General features: G+C 42.3%; 1 protein-coding gene and 1 pseudogene across 5 annotated transcripts in view; one reads left to right on the plus strand and one right to left on the minus strand.

Annotated features, from left to right (window-relative positions):
* Positions 1-1278: 1278 nt before the first annotated feature.
* Positions 1279-11527, plus strand: LOC142022102 (retinol dehydrogenase 10-like; annotated as a pseudogene).
* A 3413-nt stretch (positions 11528-14940) lies between these two features.
* The window catches only part of STAU1 (staufen double-stranded RNA binding protein 1), a 53324-nt gene continuing 44171 nt past the window's right edge, over positions 14941-24093 (minus strand). For 4 of the 5 annotated variants that reach the window (XM_075011476.1, XM_075011473.1, XM_075011474.1 and 1 more), the window contains 7 exons: positions 23690-23833; positions 22706-22852; positions 21405-21477; positions 19998-20317; positions 19120-19242; positions 17446-17531; positions 14941-16740 (listed from right to left, as the gene is read on the minus strand). In XM_075011476.1, the coding sequence (XP_074867577.1) occupies positions 16653-16740; positions 17446-17531; positions 19120-19242; positions 19998-20317; positions 21405-21477; positions 22706-22852; positions 23690-23833 (981 nt within the window). In that variant the 3' untranslated portion in view covers positions 14941-16652. The remainder of the gene's footprint in view (positions 16741-17445; positions 17532-19119; positions 19243-19997; positions 20318-21404; positions 21478-22705; positions 22853-23689; positions 23834-24093) is intronic. The other variant, XM_075011477.1, reaches the window with a different exon arrangement.

Raw genomic sequence — 24093 nt, forward strand, 5'->3', positions numbered from 1 at the left:
CCAAAAGAGCCGTCTGAGTACAGATGCGTTGTGGGTGTTCGCTGATAGGTTAGGGTTTGCCCCCTGGACAATCCGAAGACACACAGAAAGGCTGTGCAAATCCAGAGCGCCGGCCCACAGTTTGTACGGTGCAAGTCTTTGGTATGGCTCTTTTCTAGGGTAGCCACACCAGGGGGAAGCTGGGTTGCTAATGCTCCATCAAGCAGGTCCTTTGCCGAGATGGGCCTGAGCACAGCACAGATAGCAAAGTGAAATGGTAACAGAGAAGGAGCTGTGTTAGTCTACAGACTATCAAAACAAAAAAGCAGTCAAGTAGCACTCTGAAGACCAACAAAATAATTTATTCAGTGATGAGCTTTCGTGGCACAGACCCACTTCTTCAGACCAGAGCCAAACCAGAACAGACTCAATATTTAAGGCAAATATTAAATATTGAGTCTGTTCTGGTGTGGCTATGGTCTGAAGAAGTGGGTCTGTCCCACGAAAGGTCACTTAATAAATTATTTTGTTGGTCTTTAAAGTGCTACTTGATGTTTTTTTGTTTTGATAGCAAAGTGAAAGTGTCCTTGGAAGCACCATCTCTTTCCTCCAGACCATGGCACTAATGGCAGTTTTTACAGCATCAGAGAGGTAGCCATGTTAGTCTGTAGCTTTGAGAACAAGATACATAATGCATCTGATGAAGCGGATCTTCACCCAGGAAAGCTTATGCTCCAGAATATCTGTTAGTCCATAAGGTGCCACAAGAGTTCAAGTTTTTACAGCAAAGCAGGTGAAACACTGATATTTAGCACATCAGTGGTTTCCAGACAACCACAGTGGCACTCAAGAGTTCAAATTTGTGCCAGTATCAGAGAGGTAGCCGAGTTGGTCTGCATCTTCAAAAACAAGAAATCCTGTGGCACCTTATAGAACTAACATATTTGGAAGCATAAGCTTTTGTGGGCAATGACCCACTTTGTCAGAAGAAGTGTTCCCCGACTGTTACAAATTCAATAAATCCCTAAGCTGAATGTCTAAGGTCTGATCCTCCTGCAAGCTTCTATGTGCTCTCTGTTCCTGGTGAAGAACATGAGAAGTCAGGGCACTGCAGTTTGAGGGATCTGGCTGGAAATATCTCCATTGTGGGACAGATTCCTCCCATTTATTGCTAGCAGTAGCAGGCCAGTAAAATCTCTTAATCCTGCATTTCCCTGTATACCCTTTCTGCACTGCCAGTCTGAGGCCTTCACTACACTGGCATTCCACAGGCTGCTCCTATTTTAAAAAAGTAAAACAATGAGTGTGTTTGTAGATTTTCTGCTACTCACAGCTGAAGTTGTGGGCTACACACTCCAGTCCCTTGTGCGGTGGATAAAGAAGCCTACAGAGAAAAGAGTCAACAATGAAATATGTTTGATAACAGGTCCAGCCAGTGCAAAAGGGCTCAGTCGACTTTTTGCTTTAGAATTTGCCCAAAGAGGCGCGACACTTGTTCTGTGGGATATAGACACCACTGGTAATGAAAAGACAGCTGTGCTGGTAAGGGAGCTGGGAGCCAAGGCTTATCCTTACACCTGTGATGTAAGCCAGCAAGAGGACGTCTACAACACTGCAGAGAGCGCGGCGGGAGGTGGGAGATGTCACCCTCCTGATCAATAATGCTGGAGTAGTAGCAGGGAAACCAATTCTTCAGTGCTCAGATGAACTTCTGGAAAGGACCATGAAGACTAACTGCCATGGACATTTCTGGGTAAGTGTCAGCTCAACAAACCAGGTTCAAGATGATGGAGAGGCAGTGTGACTTAGTGGGTAGAGCACTGGTTGAACGTCCTGGTACTCTGGTTTGTTACTCTGTCTCTGATCTGCTCTGTGACCCTGGAGGAGTCTCCTTACCTTAGTGTGCATCTTTTAGTTGTCTAGTTATGCTCTTTATTAGAGAGAGAATGTTTTTTATTGCACCAACATGCTGGTGAAAGAGAAGCTTTTGAGCTTCCACAGCTCTTCCTGTTCAGTTTATGACAGGGATTGACTCTTGGTACTCACCCTCTAGCATGTCTTAGTTTGAATTCCAGCATCCATCTAAAAAAGGAAGAAGGGTTCTTTCGAAGATGCGGATTACTTTCAAAAGAGCCACATCTACACTGCTTTTCTTCTTTCAAAATATGCAAATGAGGCACCAGATATGTAAATCTACACATTATTTGCATTTTCAATTTTCCTCATTTGCATGCCTCTTCAAGACAGAAATGCTAGTGTAGATGTAGCCATAGAGTGTTCCCCTCCTGGTGATAACATATGCACGACATAGTGGTTTCCAAGGTAGTACTCTGAGCTGCTTCCCAGAATTCCCTGGTGAATGTAACCTAATATGAGTGCCAGGCTAAGATCCACAACAAAAGAGGTGGTGTTGAAGGGTTAGCGCAATACAGGAAAGCAAAGGGGAAAGCTGAGGCAACTTTCTGCATTCATGTCTTGGGCTTCCCATCTGTGAGCTTTGAGAAGCAGAGTGATATATTGGAACAAACAAAGGAACAGGAAGTGAGCACTCCTTGGTCCCACATGCAGCCTGTTCTGCTGGTGAGTCCCTCAACAGCTCTTTCTCATGTAAGGGCTCTGCACCCCAGTTTTTCTCCATGTACAGTGCAAACTGGTACTGCTGAGTCACTGTATATAGCCATACGGTTGTTCACCTCTTCCATGTCGGTTGAAGCTGTAGCTCAATTTGATTTGTTACACTGGTTTTTCAACCCAACCAATCAACTTGTTTTTCATCAGTGAGATTCTCATGACAGCAGCCAAGACAAAAACAAGCCAAAGAAGAGCAAGTTTAAAAACCCTAGTGGAGAGGACAGGTTAGGGGAGTTATCTGAAACCAAGAAGAAAAGAGTGCAAGAAGATATCATGCATATGTTCAACCTAGACTCCGGAAAATATGCTAACTCTCTCTACAGAACTAGCCTAGGGAGTTATTTCTTACTCCTGATCTTTGAAACAACCTAGCCAATGTGGTTTCATCCATCTCCATAACTAAACGGATCACATGGAGACATACTGCTGAGTGCATTTAGGCATTATGAAAAACGTGGTCTTATGAAACTGCCCAATTAAATTCTGGTAGCAGTTATTGTTCAGTATGACTCGTGGTTGTAGGCAGCTAATTCTGGAAAGTAGCTTATCGGTCAGGACTTGGAGAATGAGTTCTGGATCCCCTTAATCCCAGTGTCAGAGCCCTAAAAGATGAAAGGACAATCTGAGGAAGGACATTTGAAGAGGATTACAGAGAAAACTAATCCTGTTACACAGCAAAATCATCTCACATGTGCAACTGAAAAGAAACTTAGTGGGCATCAGTGTTTCTGAAATTGGCAGGAAAGGGAAAGTGCATAGGGCTAAGAATCAAACAGACAGCTGGATTTACTTGATCTCCCTGGATAACATTCAGATTTTTTTCATAGAAATCTCTTGGGCAGAAGTAGTGTTTAAATATGGATTCTCACCTTGCTTGGAGTTGACAAAAGCAGAGTGAGATGGTCAAAACCCACCTCAGCTCCCACGGTTTTTCACTTTTGACTGCAAACAGAGCTCCTCTCTGAGAGCTTCAGTGGCTTCCAGCCAGCCCGCCCATGAAAGCATTGCTGGATTCCAGCCATTAATCAGTGCATTAGCCAACAGAAGACACCCCCCCTGATGACAGCTGTACCCCTAGCAGAGTTCTCCCTCTCTTGGCACAGATGCTTTTTGCACAGCTGTGCAAGGTAAAGATGTTTCTGGGCTGTCTATGTTGGAAGTTCTTGTTCTCCTGACAGCACACCTCCACCTGCAAGCGCCATCGCAGGAGTGGCTGCTACTGGCATTGGAACCACTGCATTGTCTAAGCCTACACAGAGCAGTTCTCCCCACTGGGAGGGTTTAAAAGGCTGCTGGAGGCCTGGAATTACACCGATGCACTCATTGCCGTCCCCAGTGTGCAGATACTCACTGCTTTACAAAATGGAAAACTTTCATTTGCATCTAAACATTAAAGGGACATGCTTTCAATCACCTCAGTGTAAACCCCTGTGCTGCCAGTCATTTTCCAACAGGCCCAAATAAAAGTTAAACAAGAGAAACTTCAGCGTTACCAAACTGGATGACACTAGTTTCTGTGGGGTCCTCAAGGGTTTAGTATGTAAACAGTTAACTACTAGATATGGGCTAGATCCAGATCCCTGGATCTGAACTTCCCCAAATTTAGATGGAGTTGAGGTCAAAACACCTAGGCCTCTATGTAAAATAATGAGCTAACCCAAAACCCCAGAGCCAAACACCCCCAAGTTCCAAGTAGGGACGGCTACCTGTTAAGCACACTCGTAAGCATGAGGGTTACTGGTTCACCGCTTTTGCTGGTGAACTGTGGCAGTGGCCAATTGCACTGGGCTGGAGCAGCCCCAGAGAAGCTGGCAGACCAGGCAGTGAGACGACCTCACTTCTGGCTAAGCACTATAGTTTAAATGGCTAATCATTTTAATATCCTTCGTTCCAATCCAGGTTGTAACTTCACAGTTAAAATCCATCTCCCTTAACCACCTCACTTTAAACTACATGCATTGACTGGAAAGCAGTGTTCCCTGTAAACTGAGTGGTTAGGTGGCCACCCAGGAGGGATCCAGGTGCTACCCAGCTGATTAGCAAGCACCCACAGCCAACAGCATGTGTTTCTACTCGCGGTTCACATCTGCACGTCTTGGTGCAGAGAACAAAATTTGTTCTGCCCATGGAAGGAAAAAAGTTCGAGGGAATACAGGTTGAAAGCCGTAAAAAAATCTCCTTTAAACCAGCAATGCTGCTAAGAGGCAACGTGTAAGGTTATTAAAAAGACACTTATCAGCACATTTCCAGTATGTTGGGAGAATCTCCATATAACTGCCAAATCAGAAATATTGGTCATTCCAAATAATGAAATTGCAAATGCCTAAAAATCATTTACTCCACATAATGGAATAATCACCTGTAAAGGAAGCTGCTTCTCTGGAGTAATAGTTGAGCCATGAGTACCCACTGTCTGATGTGTGCGAGTGTAGCAGGCGAAGGGTACACATGAATAAGCTCTCTTCCTTCTTTCCATGCAGACCGTTAAGGCCTTCCTTCCCAAAATGATGGAGATGGACCATGGCCACATTGTGACTATTACAGGATCCTTGGGCCTTTTTGGGACAGCTTGCGTAGAGGTCAGTATCTATGAATCAAGGTGGAAGTGAAGCTCTCTGAAAGGAAGATCTAAGCAGAACACAAGAGCAGTCATACTGAGTCAGACCAAAAGTCCACCTCACTTCATATCCCATCCCCCTAAAAGCGGCCAGTGCCAGGTGTCCCAGAGAAATGAACAGAACAGGTAATTCAGGTGATCTGACCCCATCAGTCATTTCCCAGCTTCTGATGAACAGGCCAGGGACACCGTTCCTGCCCATCCTCGCTAACAGTCTGATGAATCGATCCTCCATTAATTTATCTGGTTCTTTTTTGAACCCTGTTAAAGCCCTGGACTTCACAACATCCTCTGGCCAGGAGCTCCACAGGTTAATTGTGCATTGCATGAAGAAATACTTCCTTTTCTTTGTTTTAAACCTGCTAGCTATTAATTTCATTTGGTGACCCCTAGATCTTGTGCTCTGGGAACAAGGAAATAACTTTTCCTTATTTATTTTTTCAACACCAGTCATCATTCTATAGAGGTCTATCATATCCCCTCTTTTCTCACTCAAAAAGTCCCATGTTTTTTAATCTCTCCTCATATGGCAGCCATTCCAAATTCCTAATATTTTATTTTCCTTTTCTGAACTTTTTCCAGTACCAAGGTATCTTTTCTTGAGATGAAACAACCACACCTGTATGCAATATTCAAGATGTGGGCAGACCATGGATTTCTATAGAGGCAATAAGATAAAGTAGTGCCTCAATTTACATGAGGGTTGTGTTCCCACACACCCTTGCATAACTGGAATTTTGTGTGAGTCGGGGGGGGTTCCCCTGCTGAACACACATTCCACATCTGGGGAAGCAGCGGGAGTACCCAGAGCTCCTTTTGAAAGGTAAATCCTGGGATTGCAGGGGGCAGTTGGGGAGGTACCATTATTTGTCCCATAACATTGTTACCTCTTTTTGACCTGACTAACCAGTCAAAGCTTGGGCCCTGAGGCTGTTCCAGCTTTGAGCAGAAATTGAGGGAGTCTGGTATTTTCTTTGATGCTTTTCTTTTCCTTTTTCTGTTTTTTAAATCAAGGAGTGTAAAAATCCTGTTTCTCCTAATGCAACAGGATGTGAAAAACAAATTAGCTATAAGGGATGACTGAAAGGGCACATGATAACAGCTTGCAAGTACCTACAAAAGTGTTACAAGGAGGATTTTGAAAAATTATTCTCCTTGACCTGATGACAGGACAGGACAAGAAGCAATAGGCTTAAATTACAGCAAGGGAGGTTTAGGTTGGACATTAGGAAAAACTTCCTAACTGTCAGGGTGGTTAAGTGCTGAAATAAATTGCCTAATGACATTGAGGACTCTCCATCCTTTGGAGATATTTAAGAGCAGGTTAGAGAAACACCTGTCAGGGATGATCTAGAGAGCAGAGGTGGGGAACCTCTTTCGGGTCAGAGGCCACTGACTGGTGGACAAATCAGTCAGGAGCGAACAAGTGAAAGCAAAATAATAATAATAATAATAATAACAACAACCACCCTCACTGATGTGGTCCCTGATTGTATGGGGGCCAGGGCTATGGGGTCTGGGAAGGAGGGAGTGGGCAGGAGCAGGCTGGGAAGTGCAGGGCCTAGGTGGGAGGAAGGGATTTAGCGGGGTCCCTGCAGAGATGGGCAGGGCTAGATGACCTGGGTGGGGGGGGATGGAAAGGTGAGGGTCTGAGCAGGCTGGGGGTTTGGGTCTAGCTCAGAGGCAGGGTGCAGGAAGGAGGTGAAATGGGGGTCTGAATGGGAGGCAGGCAGGGGCTGTCTGGAAGGCACAGGAGCTGGGTGACCAGGCTGTGCTTACTTTTGCAGCACCCCCTTCCCCTGCTCCCAGGCACCAACCTCCACTGCTCTGCTTGGCCGAAATTCCAGGCTGCTACTGCCCCTCCCCACACACCTGGGAGGACAGCAGTGACCAACACCAGAGCCCAGAGCCGCTTCCTGCTCCCCAGGCCATGGCAGAGACCCTAGTCTGGACCAAGACCACAGCTTGCCTGATCCAGCCCACAAAGCCTGGGGCTCCACACCCTCCACCTACCTTGAGCCAGATTCTACGGAGGGGAGCCCCACGCCTCAGGCTCTAGATCCAGCTAAGTCGCAGTCTGGATCCGGACTGCAGGCTGGGGTTCCCCACTCCTAGTCTAGCTGGTACTTGGTCCTGCCGTGAGGGCAGGTTACTGGACTCGATGACCTTTCAAGGTCCCTTCCAGTTCTAGTGTTCTATGATTCTTTGCTTACAGCCTTTCTAGCTAGCATCAGAACCAGAAGTGCCCCCTCCAGCTTCTTCCTGGGACATACACCATGCTAGTCCAGGTTCTTGCTCTCTCCCAGCATATCTTACTTCAGTACTGTGTGCTTTCTCAATTTTATGCACTTCAGTTTGTCCTGTGGTCAAACCCTTCACCCACATGGGACTAGTTTTTGGACAGACTCCGTTCTGCCTTGTTTTAGGTGGTGCTTTACAGCCCTTTCTCATGCCCCTCAGGCTCAATGAGCTTTTCACCCAAGCCAGAACAAGCTAGAAAGCTTTCCAGGTCCCAGGTCTCCATTTTCTGTGTATGTTCACAGGAACACCTGGGTTCAATGAGCAAACCTGCTGGGTGTGGACAAGCCAGTTGGAGACGCTGCTGTAGCTGAATGAGCAATCGCCAGCTACAACCAGGGAGTGTTTCCTAGCACTCCCCTTACCTAGCACTAGGTAAAGCTTCTCATGTTTTGCAGGATTACTGTGCAAGCAAATTTGCAGTGGTTGGGTTCCATAAAGCTCTTAGCCACCAGCTCAAACCCAAGCGAATAAATGGAGTGAAGATGACGCTGGTGTGCCCCTATCTAGTGGACACAGGCATGTTCGCTGGATGTAGACTCAGGTAAAACCATTTATGTTCTACTGCACCGGTCCCACTGCAACCAGGGTCAGTTCCTCAGTTGTTAGGGACCCTGAAAGACCACCACCAGCTGACTTCAGAGCCAGCTGGAATCAGCAGAACCCTCTGCACAGCACTGGTTCAACTACTCAGATCATGATTAAACTCCTTTATTTAGCCAAGAATACACCTCCTTTAATGTTGGTGAATTAGAGCAGTTTGGTCACATGTGAAGAACATTGGGACATGTTATTCAAAGCAGACAGCACAATTAGAAGTTAACGCTGACATCTCTTTATAAAAGTAGGACCCATCATTCTTCGAAGGGATAGACAGAAACCACTAATTCTTGAAGGAGGATTGGCAAAAAGCCAGTGGAAAATTGTAGCAAACTCTGGCGATTTCAAATTGCAGGAGCTGTCACTATTCATATTCCCTCAGTCACAAAGTACTTAGAGTGAAGTACTGAATGTTGATACACTAATTCAAGAGTGGGAGGAAGCCTACACTGAAATGGATTTCTCTACCCGTGAGATCACTTCCACGTTATAGCAGAGGCCCAGGAGACAGGATGCCCTTGTTGGATTCCTGATTCTACCAATGGCACAACTTTGAGCTCTTGGAGGAGTTGCTTACCTTCAAATTTACCTATTTACAAAATCTCAGGAAAGTTAATTGCAAAGCCCCTGGGCACAAGGAACTATTTTTATGCCAAGATTTTTTTTTTCATTAATGAAGTAGACTGTGTATAAAGATTCTCATCAGATTTATAGAGTGCACAATTGTCTGACTCAGGGGATTGAGCCTGAGTAGCCCAGGAAATGAGAATAAAAAATTCCAGATGATGCAATGTTAGAGGTATAGAGGGCTCTCCCCCCAACCGCCCCAAGAGTAAAGTCATAAGCTAAAAAGGTGGCAATACCTTTTAAGTGTGTTTTGCAGGGGGTAAGGGCTGGAGGTAGGCCTCTGCATTCCTGCAAAGCTCACATACAACTGACATTTAAAAGGTGAGCTCCCAGTTCACCTATCTAAAGCCTCAATTCGACCAGAACTTAACGAATGTGGAGACAGACATTCATATCTATCTTATAAGCACGAGAGTGGTGCAGGTGCAGCTAAGCCACTGTAGTATAGGACACTTGTGACAATGATAGAAGTGGCTTTTCTGTGGCTGTAGTAAAGCCACTCTCTCAAGAAGCAATATGTAAGGCACAGGTGTCCAATACATGGCCGGAGCTGGCAGCAGCACCATTTTTAAAAGGCAGTTGCATGCTCCTGGGGCTGGGCACAGTGCAGCTCATGGGGTGGGGCAGGCTGGGCATGGCTCAGCTCTCAGGGCTCTGGCAAGTCACTATGGGTGAGGTGTAGGGTGCCTGGCTGCAGGGGCAGTGGGGTATTAAACCTGGGGGTGGGGTGGGCAACAGATTGGGCTGCAGGGTGTATGCGTTAAGCCTGGCAAGGGGGGAGGCAGGTTCGGGGCTATTTTGTGTTCAGCTCCTGGAACACGTAAAAAATTACTGTTTGGCCCTAAATGAAAAAAGATTGGATACTCTGATCTAAGGGGAGGGGAGAAGCTATTGGTCAACTTTGTGATGTCTGTCCTGGGGCTTAGAACAGCTTAACTGCATCTCCTGGGTCACTTGCAGGTCTAAACTAGTGGAAATGGTGGATTCTCTGTAACTGGATCTTTAAACCATGATTTGAGGACTTCGGTAACTCAGACAGAAGTTAGGTGTCTACAGGAGCATGATCTGGGGGTGCGTAAGGTGTACCCCCTAAGTCTCCCTTTTGCACTATCAGTGCTGTGCCACTTGGAGCCCCCCACCACCAGTCACACTGGGGGTCCATTTCAGTAGTGGGTAGGGATGAAGTTCTGTGGCCTGCCATGAGCATGAGATCAAGATAGATGATCACAATAAACAGTATTATCCAGGTTGATCTAAGTGTTAGGGAAGACTGGTGTTCATTTAGTGACCATGGAGTCAGGGGTCACTACTCACAAGCATGAGCTGTGCTAAATGTTGGTCATTTATCTAAAATCAGTTTAATTTTAATTGAACCACTTACAAGAGATCTGATTCAGCATCCACAACTCCATTAAAAATCAACTACACTGTCACAACAGGTCACTTCCTTGCCTGTCGGAAGCCAGAGACTCCCAGAACAGTGCAGATTTGATTATACTAGCATATTCTAAAGAAGGCCACAATTATTACAAGTAATCCTTTTAGGAGCAGGCATTGTTTAAATTCATTTAAGCCAGGAGCACGTGAAGTTGTATATCGCCAACAATGGCTGTATCTGAGCTCCTCCTTAGAACAGTTTGGCAGGCGGGACTCCTCTATGAACTCCCTTAGATCTAATAAGATTTAAAAGGAAAAGCTGCCACTTTTTCCTTCATACAGAGGTGGCTTCAGCAGGGTTATACAGAACTGCATCATCTCCGAATTACCTATGATTTTTTTTCTTAATGAAACTTTTGCCAATTGTTTTGCGAGGTGAGAGCTGGCTGCTCTTCTGCCTTCATTAAAACCAGATGACTGTGTGAAGACAGCGATGAAAGGAATACCGAGTAACCAGCCCATAATATGTATCCCCAGAGTGATGTACTTTGCAGCCGTTTCAAAACAGTAAGTATTTCCACTCAGGGAATTGCAGCCATGTTAATTCATTTAGACAGGACTCTGTTTTAAGATGCATCTAAAAGTGAAATGATTGGCTGGAGCATTATGTGATTGTCTCAAAATGGCTAGAACACTGATTTAATGGAAAAGCATATGAGCCTTAGCACAGGACTGATGTCTGCTAGTAAGGAAACCCTGGTCTTCCCTCTGCACAAAGATTGTATTAAATATTCAAGACACTACACCTACGTCTTATGTTTGAAATAAGACAGACTAAGGTGGTAAGATGTTTTAGAACAGGAGACATAAGATACTGTCAGAGGCTTTTGCAGATGTCAGCTAATATTACATTTAATGTTCAACATACCTATTAGCAATTTGGGGAACACATCCTAAAATCTGACAGGAAGAAGATGGATTGTTTAATACCACTACAGCTTTTTCATCTCCAGTCTTACAAAATTTTACTATATTGGAATAGCATTAGTAACAAGATTTTTTTTCTTTGAATGGAGAAGGTAGCATAGATACTCTTTTGAGTATGTTTTCTTCAGCTTTCAATACATCAATTAGAACAAGTCTACAGATTCAATCGAGGTGCTGAAAGAATGAAATAAAGGATGATCTGAGAAAATTAAAATCTTTTTCTAATTACTGAAACTTTATTTCCAGCCTCCTTCCATGGGACGTTCAAGTTCTTGTTCGCAAGTTTCTGGGTATTGATAAGTGCACGTATCCATTCATTAGACAAAGGGAAGCAAAATGCCATCTCACAGCAACAGGAAGATGAAGATTAGTCCTTGCACAAATTTAGCAGCTTCTGGAAGGTTCTCTTAACCTAAATTCAGCCAGGAAAATGGGGTCAATAAAAATCACTTGTGTAGAAGCACATAGGGTAGCATTTTGAATTGATCCGTGTGCGCTCTTTTGGTCAATGTCTACAGGCTCTCTGGAGAATTCTGACATCAAGCATTTATGTGATAGCTACTACACTCAAGGGGGAGGATCAGCTGAATGGTTGAGGCACTTGTGAAGAATCCCACCTTTTTAGGCATTATGCATTAGACCTGGAAAAGATCAGGTCCTTGGTTCTGCTGCACAAGCTGTAGTAGTATTTGGACCTATAGTCCCGTCCCAGGACCCATCAAGTAGATGATGAGAACAAACATCTTTCCAGGATTTTTTTTGTTATTTTCTGGGCTTCTTGGCCACCACACTATAAAAAGTGCAGAGTATCACGTATTTTCAGACAGGCTTCCCTTGGCTGCTTTTGGATGGGACGTTTTATTCCCTATGGTCTCAGCTGTGAATAAGATTAATGGGTATGGAGGTGGGGAGCCCCTTCTTAGAGCTGGGTGTCCTTCTGAATTTTATAAGTTTTGAACATTTTCCCTGTTTCTCATAAAATTGATTTCCCCCTCCCCATTTTTCATCAGCTATTACCCCACCCCCAATAGGGAAATTCCATTAGAAAGCTGGGAGACCTTACAGGATTGGCTGCTTGATTTCCCATTTGGGAAATCATAGGAATACTTAGGCTAATGGGGCCCCAGAGTCCTTGTTAAAGATATGTGCTTCTTTTGCGATGTAGATCAATACCAACTCTGGACTGCCCAGGCTGTGCTAGGGAAGACCCTCCCATCTCCAAGGAAGTCCCTCTACTTAGTACAGCAAAGTGTCATTGGCCTGGGAACAGATGAGAATTGAGTTAGTTGCTGCAGCTGAAACACTTGTTTGAATGCTCCACACCCTGCTGCTGAGGCAGGGAAAGCTTACAGTTCCAGATATCACCCTTCCACCATGTGGAGGAAGGGCTCCATTTCTGATCAAAAGCTGCTCCTGTACCAGTACTTGGTAGGATTTGTACCAAAACGCAGCAGCTGAAGAGGGAGTGCCTGCCTTGGCTGGAGGCAGGTCACTTGGTGACAAGAGGAAGAAGCATGGTCGAGTAGATAGGTCAACTCAGTTCCACTGCACAGACAGCAAACCAGAGCTGTGAAGAAGAGTGTGAAACACAGGGAAACTTGCCTCAACTGTCCGTGCAAGGTGCCAGTCAGAAGCAAGACCTGAAAAGTCAGTGTTGAACTGGAAATACCAGATAGGCCACTGTGATGTCTACAGATGAGGAGCTGCTTAGTGAAAGCACATTAGTGGAATTTTCAAAGCCTCACTGCTCCTGCTGAATAGTCACCATTTCGCCAAAAATTGGCTTCCTATACAAGAGTAAAATTAAGTTACCACCATTAGCCTTGTGCTGGAGCCATTTACTCCCTGTTCAGGTCTGTCATTACATTATTCAGCCGAACTTCATTTTTCCCCCTACCTCCCAAGGATGCTGCAAGGATTAGTGTCTGTACAGCACTAAAAACATGTCAAGTGCTATAGAACTGCTCTGACCATGTGAGAGAAAGCAAAGATGGAAAAGGAAAATCACTGTCTCAATGGCTGCTAGTGTATTGTTCAGAGACTGATGGGTAGAACAGGACTAGGATTTTAACACTTAAGTTTCCTTTACACTCAGTCATGATTTGACAGGCAAACCCAGTACAGAACCTCAGCAGTGGTCCCTCTAATTGTTCACATGCATGTGTGGAATGAATTTTGTTATGTGCTCCATTATGGAGGTGATGTGGTGCACCCAAAACTCACGTGGTGAGGTGGGACTCTGGGGTTCAGAGTGTGGGAGGGGACTCCCTGCTGGGGCAGAGGATTTGGGTCTGGGGGTCGAGGGCTATGCGGGGGCAGGGATGAGGGGCTCTAGGCTGGGGCAAAAGATTGGAGGGTGAGGATTGTGGGTGCTGAGTGGGGTTGGTGATGAATGGCTTGGGTTGTGGGCGGGGGGTTAGGGTTGGGGCAGAAAACTGTGGCCAGGCATGAGGGGTTTGCGGTGCAGGAAGGGGCTCAGGGCTGGGGCAGAGTGGGGGACTGCTCTGGCTGGGGGCATAAGTTCCAGGCTGGAGCTGTAGATAATGGGTTTAGCATGTAGGCTTCCCCACCTAGCTCTCTCCCCACCACAGCAGCTCCAGTGGGCTGGCCCGGGCCGGGCCATCCTAGGAAGAGCTCCTCTTCCTAGCCATGGCAGCTCTAGGAGGCCTAGGCCAGACCAGGGGAGGGGCTCCTCTTCCAAGCAGCTTTGGAGCGGCTGAGCTGGGCCAGGGGACTTGTGCAGTCCATAGCCTTCTGCATGGCCATGCAGGTTACACGGAACGTAGAGCCTCGGAGTTAAACACCAATGTTAGGAACTGACCAGTCAACACACACGTCATTTGGAATCAGATGTACACAATCCAGCTGTAGCAGAGACCAGAAAAGCAAATACAGTACAGTACTTTGTTAAGAAAATAAAGGAAAAAAGCCTTTTTCTTCTATGTAGTGACATTTCAGAGCTGTACAGACTGCAGTGGGACTTGGACTTCAACAGGAGGAGTTTGGCCAATGGTGAACACTGTACATTTTAATTACGTGCATACATTTTTACAATCAAAGCTACAGGAGTTTAGCAGAGAGGCACTGTTGCCTAATGGATACTAGACAGGGACTCAGATAACCTGGATTCTAGTTTTAGGTCCACTATTAGCCTGCTGAGCGATGTGGGACAAGCCACATCACTGCTGTGTGCCTCGGCTTCCCCATTTGTGTCATGGCAATAATGATGCAAGCCTTCTTTGTAAAGCATTCTGAGAGCTACTAATGGAAAGTTCTGTATTAGAGGTGGGTGTTTATTACACTGTTGTCCTATGCTACCATGAATTAAGAGTAGACTAAATAGGACATTAACCAAAACAGAGCAAAGCAACTCAAGCTGATATAGATTGGGGGCGGGGGGGGGGGGGGGAAAGAGAGAGGAGCAGCTCTCCTTTCGAGCAGTCTCAGCCCTGCCCACAATAACCCTTCCCAATAATCTGATGTCCCTGGCTTATCTGGCTTTGCCTCCAGGCTACTTAGGCCAGGGACCTTATCCTGTGTCCAATGAACCATATACACCTGTGGTGCCAGTGCCTTTAGGAAAGGATTAGGTGTTTGATATTTTTATGGGGTTTTGTTAAAAGTTCACGTGAAGCACTGTAATACCTCAACTGCTGCACAAGCCAAGACAGCCAGAACTACAAAGCTTTCCTGTTCAGCTTAGTGAGAAGAGAGTTAACCAACGCACAGCGACCACCTGCACCACCATACAGATTTCCATGATAAAGGATTTGCCAGGGAATTCCTACGCGGGGTTGTAAGAATTTGCAATACAGAGTCTCAGCCTGGCAAGTCTCTTTTGTTTTAATTTTTAAATTTACAGCATTTTAATTCTACAAATGTAAAAAAAAACTTTACAATGCTTTTTGTACTTATAATGATCACAAAACAACTGATTTAATAAAATTTGGTAAGCAGTTAGTATGCTCCAATTGCTTAATAATGTGAACAAAATAAATTTTAATATGGCCAAGACATTTAGCTTTGAATAAGCAGCATGTGCAGTAACTTTTATTTACTTCACATGCTGCAATGTAGATATTTAGGAAGAGCCGCTACAGGTTACCAGATAAATATACATTTAAGGTAGTTCACATCCAAACACTGGTATACGGTCAGTCTATGGTGCCAATTCTTGCTGCTAGAGGGAAGATTTTGGGTGTTTAAGTAGTACCCGCCAAAATTACTCTGCAAAACTAAGATTATGACACACATTACAAGCAAGCAAGAAAACGTAAAAGTAGAGATCTAGGCAGAGATCATTTCAACCTGCTGTGCCAGGTTATACTTTTGTAAGGCTCCCATTAATTCATTTAAGCTAATATATTGTGGCACCAAAGACAGAAAGTGAACCCATTTTACTTTTCGATTTCCTTGGCCTAGCCAGTTTGTCACAACCGCCACATTACCAAAAAGTCGTTATTTATAGGTTACTGATTAACCATTGTACAGTTACTTCATCATTTTACATTACAGCCCATACTATATCACAAGCATTACAAATCCTATCCAAAAGGAGCCCCAGTAATGGCATACAAGAATAAATTAATTAACCAAAACAATTTTAGTATTACCATTTATTGGTGACAAACACTACGTTTTACTTACATTCCATGGGGAGAAAAAATTCCAGCGTAAACAATGAACTGAAGCAGTACTTAACTTGCAAGGCTATCGTGCTTTACCTGGACCATATGCAAAAACTTATTGTGCACAGAATTGTGCACAATAACACAACATCAAAAGCAACACAGTTTATATATAAACATAGGTAATTTTTTTCAGCCCTACATGGAGATGTAATTAAACAGTATAAAGCACTCAAGGAAAATCAATCTGCAGATTTATATGCACTACATTGAGATCATATCCTGTAATGTAGTGAGTTGTGTGCCACTATATATACACACACACACGCGCACACACAATCTTTAAAACATAGATCAGAGATTATTTAAATTCCTGTTGCATTCAAGTTCCCCCAACCCCCTCATGAAAACTAGAAATTAACCAAAATGATCAAACAAAGTTTAAAATGCCTAAAAAGTTTAATTCATACAACCGTTGGAGAATTAAGCTAAGTTTGCTGAAGTCCTGGACTTTTTTATTTTTTATTTTTTTTTAAATGGAGGGCACACAAATTTGTTTCCAATGAAACTTTGCTATTTCAATAAAAACAAAGTAACTACATACATGGATATGATCTTCCCAAGTTAGTTCACAGATAACATCAGTCTCAGAAGACAAAGTTTCTAAACTGTGCTATTGTTCTAGATACAATTAAGAAACTTTTAAATGAAAAATTTATAGTGTCATTTCAATCAAAACAGTATAATGAAACTAAAAATTTATCACTTTGAAGAAAAAGCAACGGTTATGATTTAGATACTACAGTAGGTTGGAAAGACTGTAGCACTCTAAAACAGTAAGGTTACATTAAGAGGAAGCATTTGATTTTCTCTGGTGCTTTCAGGTTTGGGTCCAGTCAAAAGCCTTTTCAGGCAGTGCTGTCCAGTGTTTGTCCCAAAGTGTTTGAGTTAGCCGGTTTGAGGAGAGGGTCACTTTCCATTTCTTGTTTCACACATCTAGAAATGAGAAACAACGTGTTACTCAGAGGAGCCTATTGTAATTCTATTTTCACTACTGTTAACTTTCTGGCTGCAATACAGAAAAAAGGACTTTATATTCACATGAATCAACAGTCTCCTGTAATGACTTTTATGAATCGATAGAAAGCGTACTGCCAGTTGCACAATATAATTAACTCAAACTTCCTGCAAAAGAACATTATTTTTGATCAGCAAAGAAATTCATTTATTATTCCATAGTAGAAACAATTTAGATGACAGTAAACTGGCTAAACAGAATAGTCTGTTTATGGTTACACAGATAGAAGATTTACTGAAAAAGAACTACTAAACATTTCTTAAAATGACTAAGAAAGAATAAGATTCATAGAGTATAAGAACAGAAGATAATCAGATAATCTACTTATATCTCCTGTATATATCTCAAGCCATCACATTTTATCCAATTATCTCCTGTATTGAACCCAATAATTTTTGTTCAACTGGTCATAAAACCACGCAAGTGTAATCATAAAACTTGCTCTCTCTCCCTCTTACCAAGATGATATAGCTTGATATTGTAATTCTTCTGGTCAAAAATCCCTAATGATAAAAACCAACCTTACAACATTTTATGTGCCTGAGGTAAGGCTGCACTACAGGTAACAGCTGCTTGTATTTTACTGCAAGGAAAAAATACTGTCCAGAATTGCTTTCACTCACACAGACATTGGTCCATTTCCTTGTCGTGGCATCTCTGTATTTTGTTGGTCCAACTCAGACAGCAACTTTAAAATGTTCAGTGCAGCCTAAAGAAAAGGGATAGTATTTGGTGTTTGTAACGTGCCCTTTCCTCAAATTTCCCCAACTTGAAACTCTGTGCACAAGAGGAAAGCCAAGTCTAATCTTTTTTTGCTAGCATAGTTAGTACTGAGTAAAAGGTGAAGGTTTCATCATTTAAGAGCATCCTATAAGTACTATAATAAAGTGGTAGGATGCCATGGCTTTGGGTTTCCTACTGCATTTGTTCTCACAGGAGGGAACAATGGATCCCTCACTGCCAAATACATCACAACCACTGCCCTGCAACTGGTGTCTTTAAAGAGGTCATTACTAATTATTTATTTCTAACCATACTGAGACCAGCTATATATGGTTAAAATGAACAAAACCAGAAAATGCTTTTCAGGAAAAAATGAGCTACGAAGTTACATACTGGTGAAAATATAGACATAGCGTAACTAGTGTTTAACAAACTATGGGTATATTGTCATTATGTGAGAAACATGGAGTCTTATGGGTTCAAGATTTTACAGTTATTTGGTTCGGATCAGGTTTGGACTATTCCCTTTAAATAAATATTTTTGGTTTACATTAACGTTAAAGATTAGTTATGTCATATGCCTAAATTAAAAATAAAAAAGCATGCGCAAGAGACAGTAAAAATTATTTCGCAAGGCTGCTCAAAGTTTCTTCCCCAAATTTACTGCTTTTCCTATTATGTTGGTTTGTATACCTACTCATATAAATTCTTTGAACAGGATCTACATCTTTGCAAACTTTGAACTGAAGACATAAGTCAGGTTAAAAAATCTCTAGCAAATTTAAAACATTATAACATCATTATAAAGAAGCCAATTATAAAGATATATTTGTGTGATTTAAATTATATTTCACCTAAGAGTTAAAAAGCAGCCATGCTAACAGTCCGAGGCTATTGGTTAGAACACAAATTCCCCACTGAAGAGCACAGAAATGAAACTTTTTCAGTGTTCTACCAGACTAGGTGCATATCATCAACAATATAAGCATCTTCCAGACTAGTACAAAGACAGTCTCTCCTTCAAAACTTTCATTCTAGGAGATTCATCCTTTCACAAAGAACCATTGTTTAAAACTATTGTTACAGATCTTCTTCTAAAACCCAGTAGGTTTGAGAATGTATTGGACTATCTAATGAGAACGACATTGCTCCCAACATGGTATGCTTCCAACAGGAAGTCCAAAGAAATTATAGAATCAGACAAAGCATCTCCCAGTTAGCAGGGAGAAAATACCAATAAGTAATTTATGTTCTGAAAGTTCATTTGCTACATTTTCTTTACTAAACAATCATGTAAAATAACTGAGCACAACACAATAAGAAAGCAAGTACATTTTTATACACCAAAATGGTGAACATATATTTAGCATTTAAAAGGTCTGTTCTACATTTGAAATACATAATCAGTAAAGTGTAAATCAATTTAAGTGCTTCTGAGACTTGCAACATGGCAGATAGCAACTGCACACCATAGATATTTGAATTTTCCTGTGAAATGACATCTTGAGTGATCAACTGCACCCCTTGCTCAATGCAGACTAAAGAAGATAGTATAACAGCGATGATGATCATACCATATCGTGGCAAGATTCTACATCCTTTCCAATTCCATGGCTGATCAGTGGTGGCTGAGAGGAACAATTTATAAGAGATACAAACTCGTTCTTGTTATTTTTTGGAAAGTCTTTATATTCCACCTGAAGGGGGAAAAACAGAAAAATACTTGTTCTCAATGAACTCTGAAAAGAGTAAACCTATTCCAGCTACTATGTTGTACTTGCCTTCACCAAGAAGGTATGTTCACTCTACTTGCACAATGCTTATTTAAAAATTAGTAAAATCATTTATTGTGTAACCTAACTTTGAACTTGTAATCGTTCTTGACCATTTACAAGAGCTCGTGAAAGTCTTCCAGGTGAAAGGTCATGTAAAAAAGTTACTTTATTCCAACCATGAATAAGTGTCATTTGAAATTCTTTCCAATACAATTTATCCATGAAATTCTTTTCTGTATTAATGCAGTGGAGTCATTGAAATGTAAATTCTGATTAAAGAGAATATGTATGATGGATAATTTATAGCCTACAGCAAGCGTCAAAGTACTCAGGCTTTTTCAGAAACTGAAATTTGGATCGGCCAACATTAGTCAGCTGATTCCCACATTAAGGAAACACTTTACAAAATGGAACTTAACCCCATTTCTTAAAAAGAGACTTTATAGTAGCATTGAATTAAAGGAAGACACATATCAAAGAAATACATATTTCTAATACTAAAACTTCACATTCAAAAGATTTTCCAGCTGATGAAAAATAACTGATAGAAAGCTGAGGACACCTGAAGTACTCTGAGTCAGAAGCACCTGGCAGAGTTTTATGAAACTAAATTATCTAATTTAGTATGGCAAACCCTATATAATATTTTTCCAGTATAATCCAGCTTGAACATTTACCTGGATTCCCTGAACACTGGAAAGAAAGTCCAACTGTTCAGAGGGCCTAGTGAGTGGTCCATGGGGTACGTGGCCTGGTGAGTTGTTATTCTTCAATATGGTCTCAGCAGTAGGAGATGTACCACCATATAACAGCTCTCTAGCAATCATGGCTGTTACCGTAGCCTTGGCAGGATTAGGGGCTGCCCTGTTGAACTCTTTGGTGTGATGTCCTTGATTGGCTCCTACAGCTTGTGCAACCTCTGGGACCATGGGAAGAATTCCAGCAGGAAGCTGCTGATGGCTGAGATAAGGCATCCTAAAATCATCATCTTTATTACCTGAAAAAGACAGAGGTACAAGCTTTGACTAGGTTTGAAACATAGTGAAACTTACTGGGTTTGATTCATCTCAACTGGTACAAAAGGGTGCAACTGCATCCTAGGTAGTATTTGCAGCACTATGCTGAATTATTCATTGAACGCAATGGCTGTTTCAGTTAAAGGTATTGCTTTATCCCTAAGATCACAGCCTTTCCAATGGAGCTCTCTTACACTTCCACACTCCAGGTGGCCTTTGACATCAAGGTCTCTTATTATATCACATTAGTTGAGTTCCAATAGAAGCATAAGGACACCACACAAAGACCAGACTTCACTATGCTAAGACTGAACAGACGGTTAAATGAATCTGGACCAAGGCAACTTATAGTTTAGGTTACAACAAGGCAGCTGAGATTGGAAACACATAAAAAGGAACATGGGTTTCATAAGCATGCCTATCATACAACAAGCAAAAGCCACAGCTCACTATCTGCCTAACCACTTTCAGTTAGCAGTTATTTGTAGGCACCACGGCAGAAGTTAAATTTAAGAGATCTGAAAGATAAGGTAGTGACTTTTTGCAGGTGTTCTGTCCCTTTATCCCTGGACAGTCCATAAGGAGTACCATGGGAGAATATCAGGTGAGTTTGAGGAGGACGGAAAAGTGCAGGTCCAGTGTCAGACCAAAGGCAGAGGTAAGAATCATGGTAGAATAAATAAGTTAGGTAGGACAGGACTATGCCATTAGAGGACTCAGAATAACAATAGAAATGGATGAAGGAAGGGATGATAAAGCCAGAGCACAATCCAGGAAAATGATATTGGAAGCAACTGGGGTTTCAGAGCAGGAAGATGGTGTAACTTGGGGCAGAATCAAGTCCCTCTTAACAAATTTTAAGGACTGATTCACACAAATTCATGCTCAGAGACCTTTCTACTAGAACCAGAACCATTTGCATAAATCAAACCATGAATTGGCTCCTTAAAGCAAGCTAGTCTGGTACACCATACACACAGCAGGCTAAGTGCAGCAATCAAATCAAGAGAGAAATATGTCTTATGAACATGCACCCATATAAAATTAATTTTCAGTAATTTCACTTACTAGTTGAAGTTTCTTCAGTGCCTGGTTCAAAAAAGGTTACTTTCCTTCCATCTCCTGGTTTCTTTACTGGTGTCTAAAAAAAACCCAAACACCATTAACTTTGCCTTAAAAATTTCAAGATTTAAGTGACTGAAGTATCATAAAACTTTAGAAAAAAAGTCTTCCAGTGGCATGCCCAGAAATTAATCTTTATATAGACATGCAAGAAGAAAACAAATTAAGTGGTCTATAAACACACTAAGTAGGCAAAACTACATTTAGTCTAAGACTAAGTACTATAGAAAAAAAGCACCGTTGCTCAGAAGTGGATACTCTTGGATGGTATTGTTAAACTGAATGAGCTAAAATGAACCTGGGCTGAAAATACGCAAGCTTAGTTTGACTCTTTAAAGCTGACAGCACAGCCTCAAGAGTGGCCTGATTACTATGCATTATCAAAAGAAAAGTATTACCGTATTGCACCCTAACTGTTAAATGAGAGAATTTGTTAAACAACACCTAATTAATTCATCGTTTCAAATTAAGCCAAGTTTTGGGTCCATGCATTCTACAAATCTGGGAACAGTTCACCACTCCTACTCAAGAAATCAAATGCCAAAGTTATTTCCCTAGGATCTACATGAAAAGAGTTTAATGAAGCATAGCCAGTTTAGTGAACATTAGTTTTTCATGGTTCCTAGAGCAGTGACAAACTGGTACACAAAGGGAGAAAAATACCCTGTTAATTTCAAGCCTCATTGTGAAGTATGCCAAGTTACCCAGGAGTAGTCAGACTTCTAAAGGTATCAACCAAGGAAAAAACCTGTTCAATTGTTTTAAGTACCCAACAGTATCTCCTATTAAGCTACAGAACATTTTTATTATGAGGTCTGATATAGGCCTACTGAAGCCTAGGTACTCAGACCAATGACCTTAAATATTCCAGACTCTGAACCATTCTGTGCAGAGATGACCCTCTGGCAACATTATAATTGCGTAAGTCAGGAACAGGAACAGGTTTATTATCCAAACACAGGACCACCAGTATTATGTGTGCCCCAACACTGCTATGCACCCAGTGGCTAGTGCATAGGGCCATGATTATATCCTTGTTCAGAAATCCACAAGGGCCTGGATACCAACAGACTACGGACTGGAACTCCCTTTCATCAATGCAGCGTGGCTGGGTTACTTCTGCCTCTTATCTAGTGTACTCAGGTGTGAAGTATGAACTTGATATAGTCTTGTCCCCGGACCACCTCTGCTAGTCGTCATTTCACTCAACAGTTGCTGAAATACCATATTGGGTCAATTTCTGTTACCTTCTCTTCTGTTTTTAGTGCTGGCTTTGGGGGTTGAGGCTGGGGGACTTTGAAACCTAAGAGCTCCAGCATGTTTTCAGCCGCATTGCGTTTAGCCACTTTCTTGTTTGTACCCATTCCTTCAGCTGTGTGCATGCCAACTTTCACCTGGAAGGAACAGGGACAAATAAAAAACCAAACCAAAAAAAAAGTTTGTCTATTGATATCGTTCATTAAGAACCCCACAGAATAAAGGCACATACAAATAGAACATTCAGCTATATTTCATGATCTCACTTTGGCACTGGCTTAAATGCTCTGTCAAGCCAGGAAATTTATATTCAGTAAGTCCACCGGTAAAGCAATTGGCTCAGAATTACGTAGCTCTCATAGGTGCAGTAAGAATTCACATCCTTGGACACAGTGGTAGTTTCTGCCTTGCTCAGCACAATAGATAGAGGGCTAGAAAGCATTTAAGCACTTTAACTAGAGGATAGTAGTTAATCAACCACAAATCAGGAGAAATACCTACTATCACAACTTCTACCAAATTACTGGAATTTGCAACACAGAATGATATTACTGGACTACATCTACTGGGAGAAGGAAGGAAATGGAAAAAAGCCAAGGAATTCTCAGATCTACATTTCAATGAACCTCACTCAGACTCTAGATATACAAAGTACACATATTAGCACATACAACAGCATTTTGCTGTTCATACTGGGATTTTTTGCTAAAGGAAAGAGCATGATGTAGATGAGTCTTCGAGGAGCCAATCCAGCTTTTAAAAAACAGGACTCAAAATAGAAGAGATCTGCTGTCTTGAGTCCTTATCCTGCTCCAATGGAGTCAGAGGAAATACTTCCTACTGAGCTCAATGGAATGATGAGTGCAATCCTGCTAACTTTGTCGTTGTTGTAAAGTCTGGTAACCCTAAGCTAACAAAAACCAAACAAACAAATCAAAGCCAGGTAACTAGAGATCTGAAATCAATATACAAACCTGCATAACAAACTCCCTGCGCCTTGGAAGACCACGTTCTGTGATGAGCATGTACTCTGGCTCCTTCTCTTTTTTGGCCTGCTGTATCTGAGCAAGTCTGCTAATGGGATTCATTCCTTGGCCATATTCTGGGCTTGTTTGAAGCTAAGGTGGAAATAACGTTGAAGAAACAAGCTGACACTTGTGAATATTTGAGTACAGTCATCACAAATGTAGTGTGCCAATTCATTCAGTCAATTCTAGGCTTCAGATTCCCTAGAACACCAAAACCTGCTTCATGAAACACTACAAAAGAGCAATACCAACAGCCAAACAGAAGTAGCCAACTTAATTCTTTGATAACCTGCCACCAGCAAGCATCACAAATTCAGCTTATTTTGAATGTTAGGAAACTAGTGCTGAAA

Source organism: Carettochelys insculpta, chromosome 17, assembly GCF_033958435.1.
Source record: "Carettochelys insculpta isolate YL-2023 chromosome 17, ASM3395843v1, whole genome shotgun sequence".
NCBI classification, from domain to species: Eukaryota; Metazoa; Chordata; order Testudines; family Carettochelyidae; genus Carettochelys; species Carettochelys insculpta.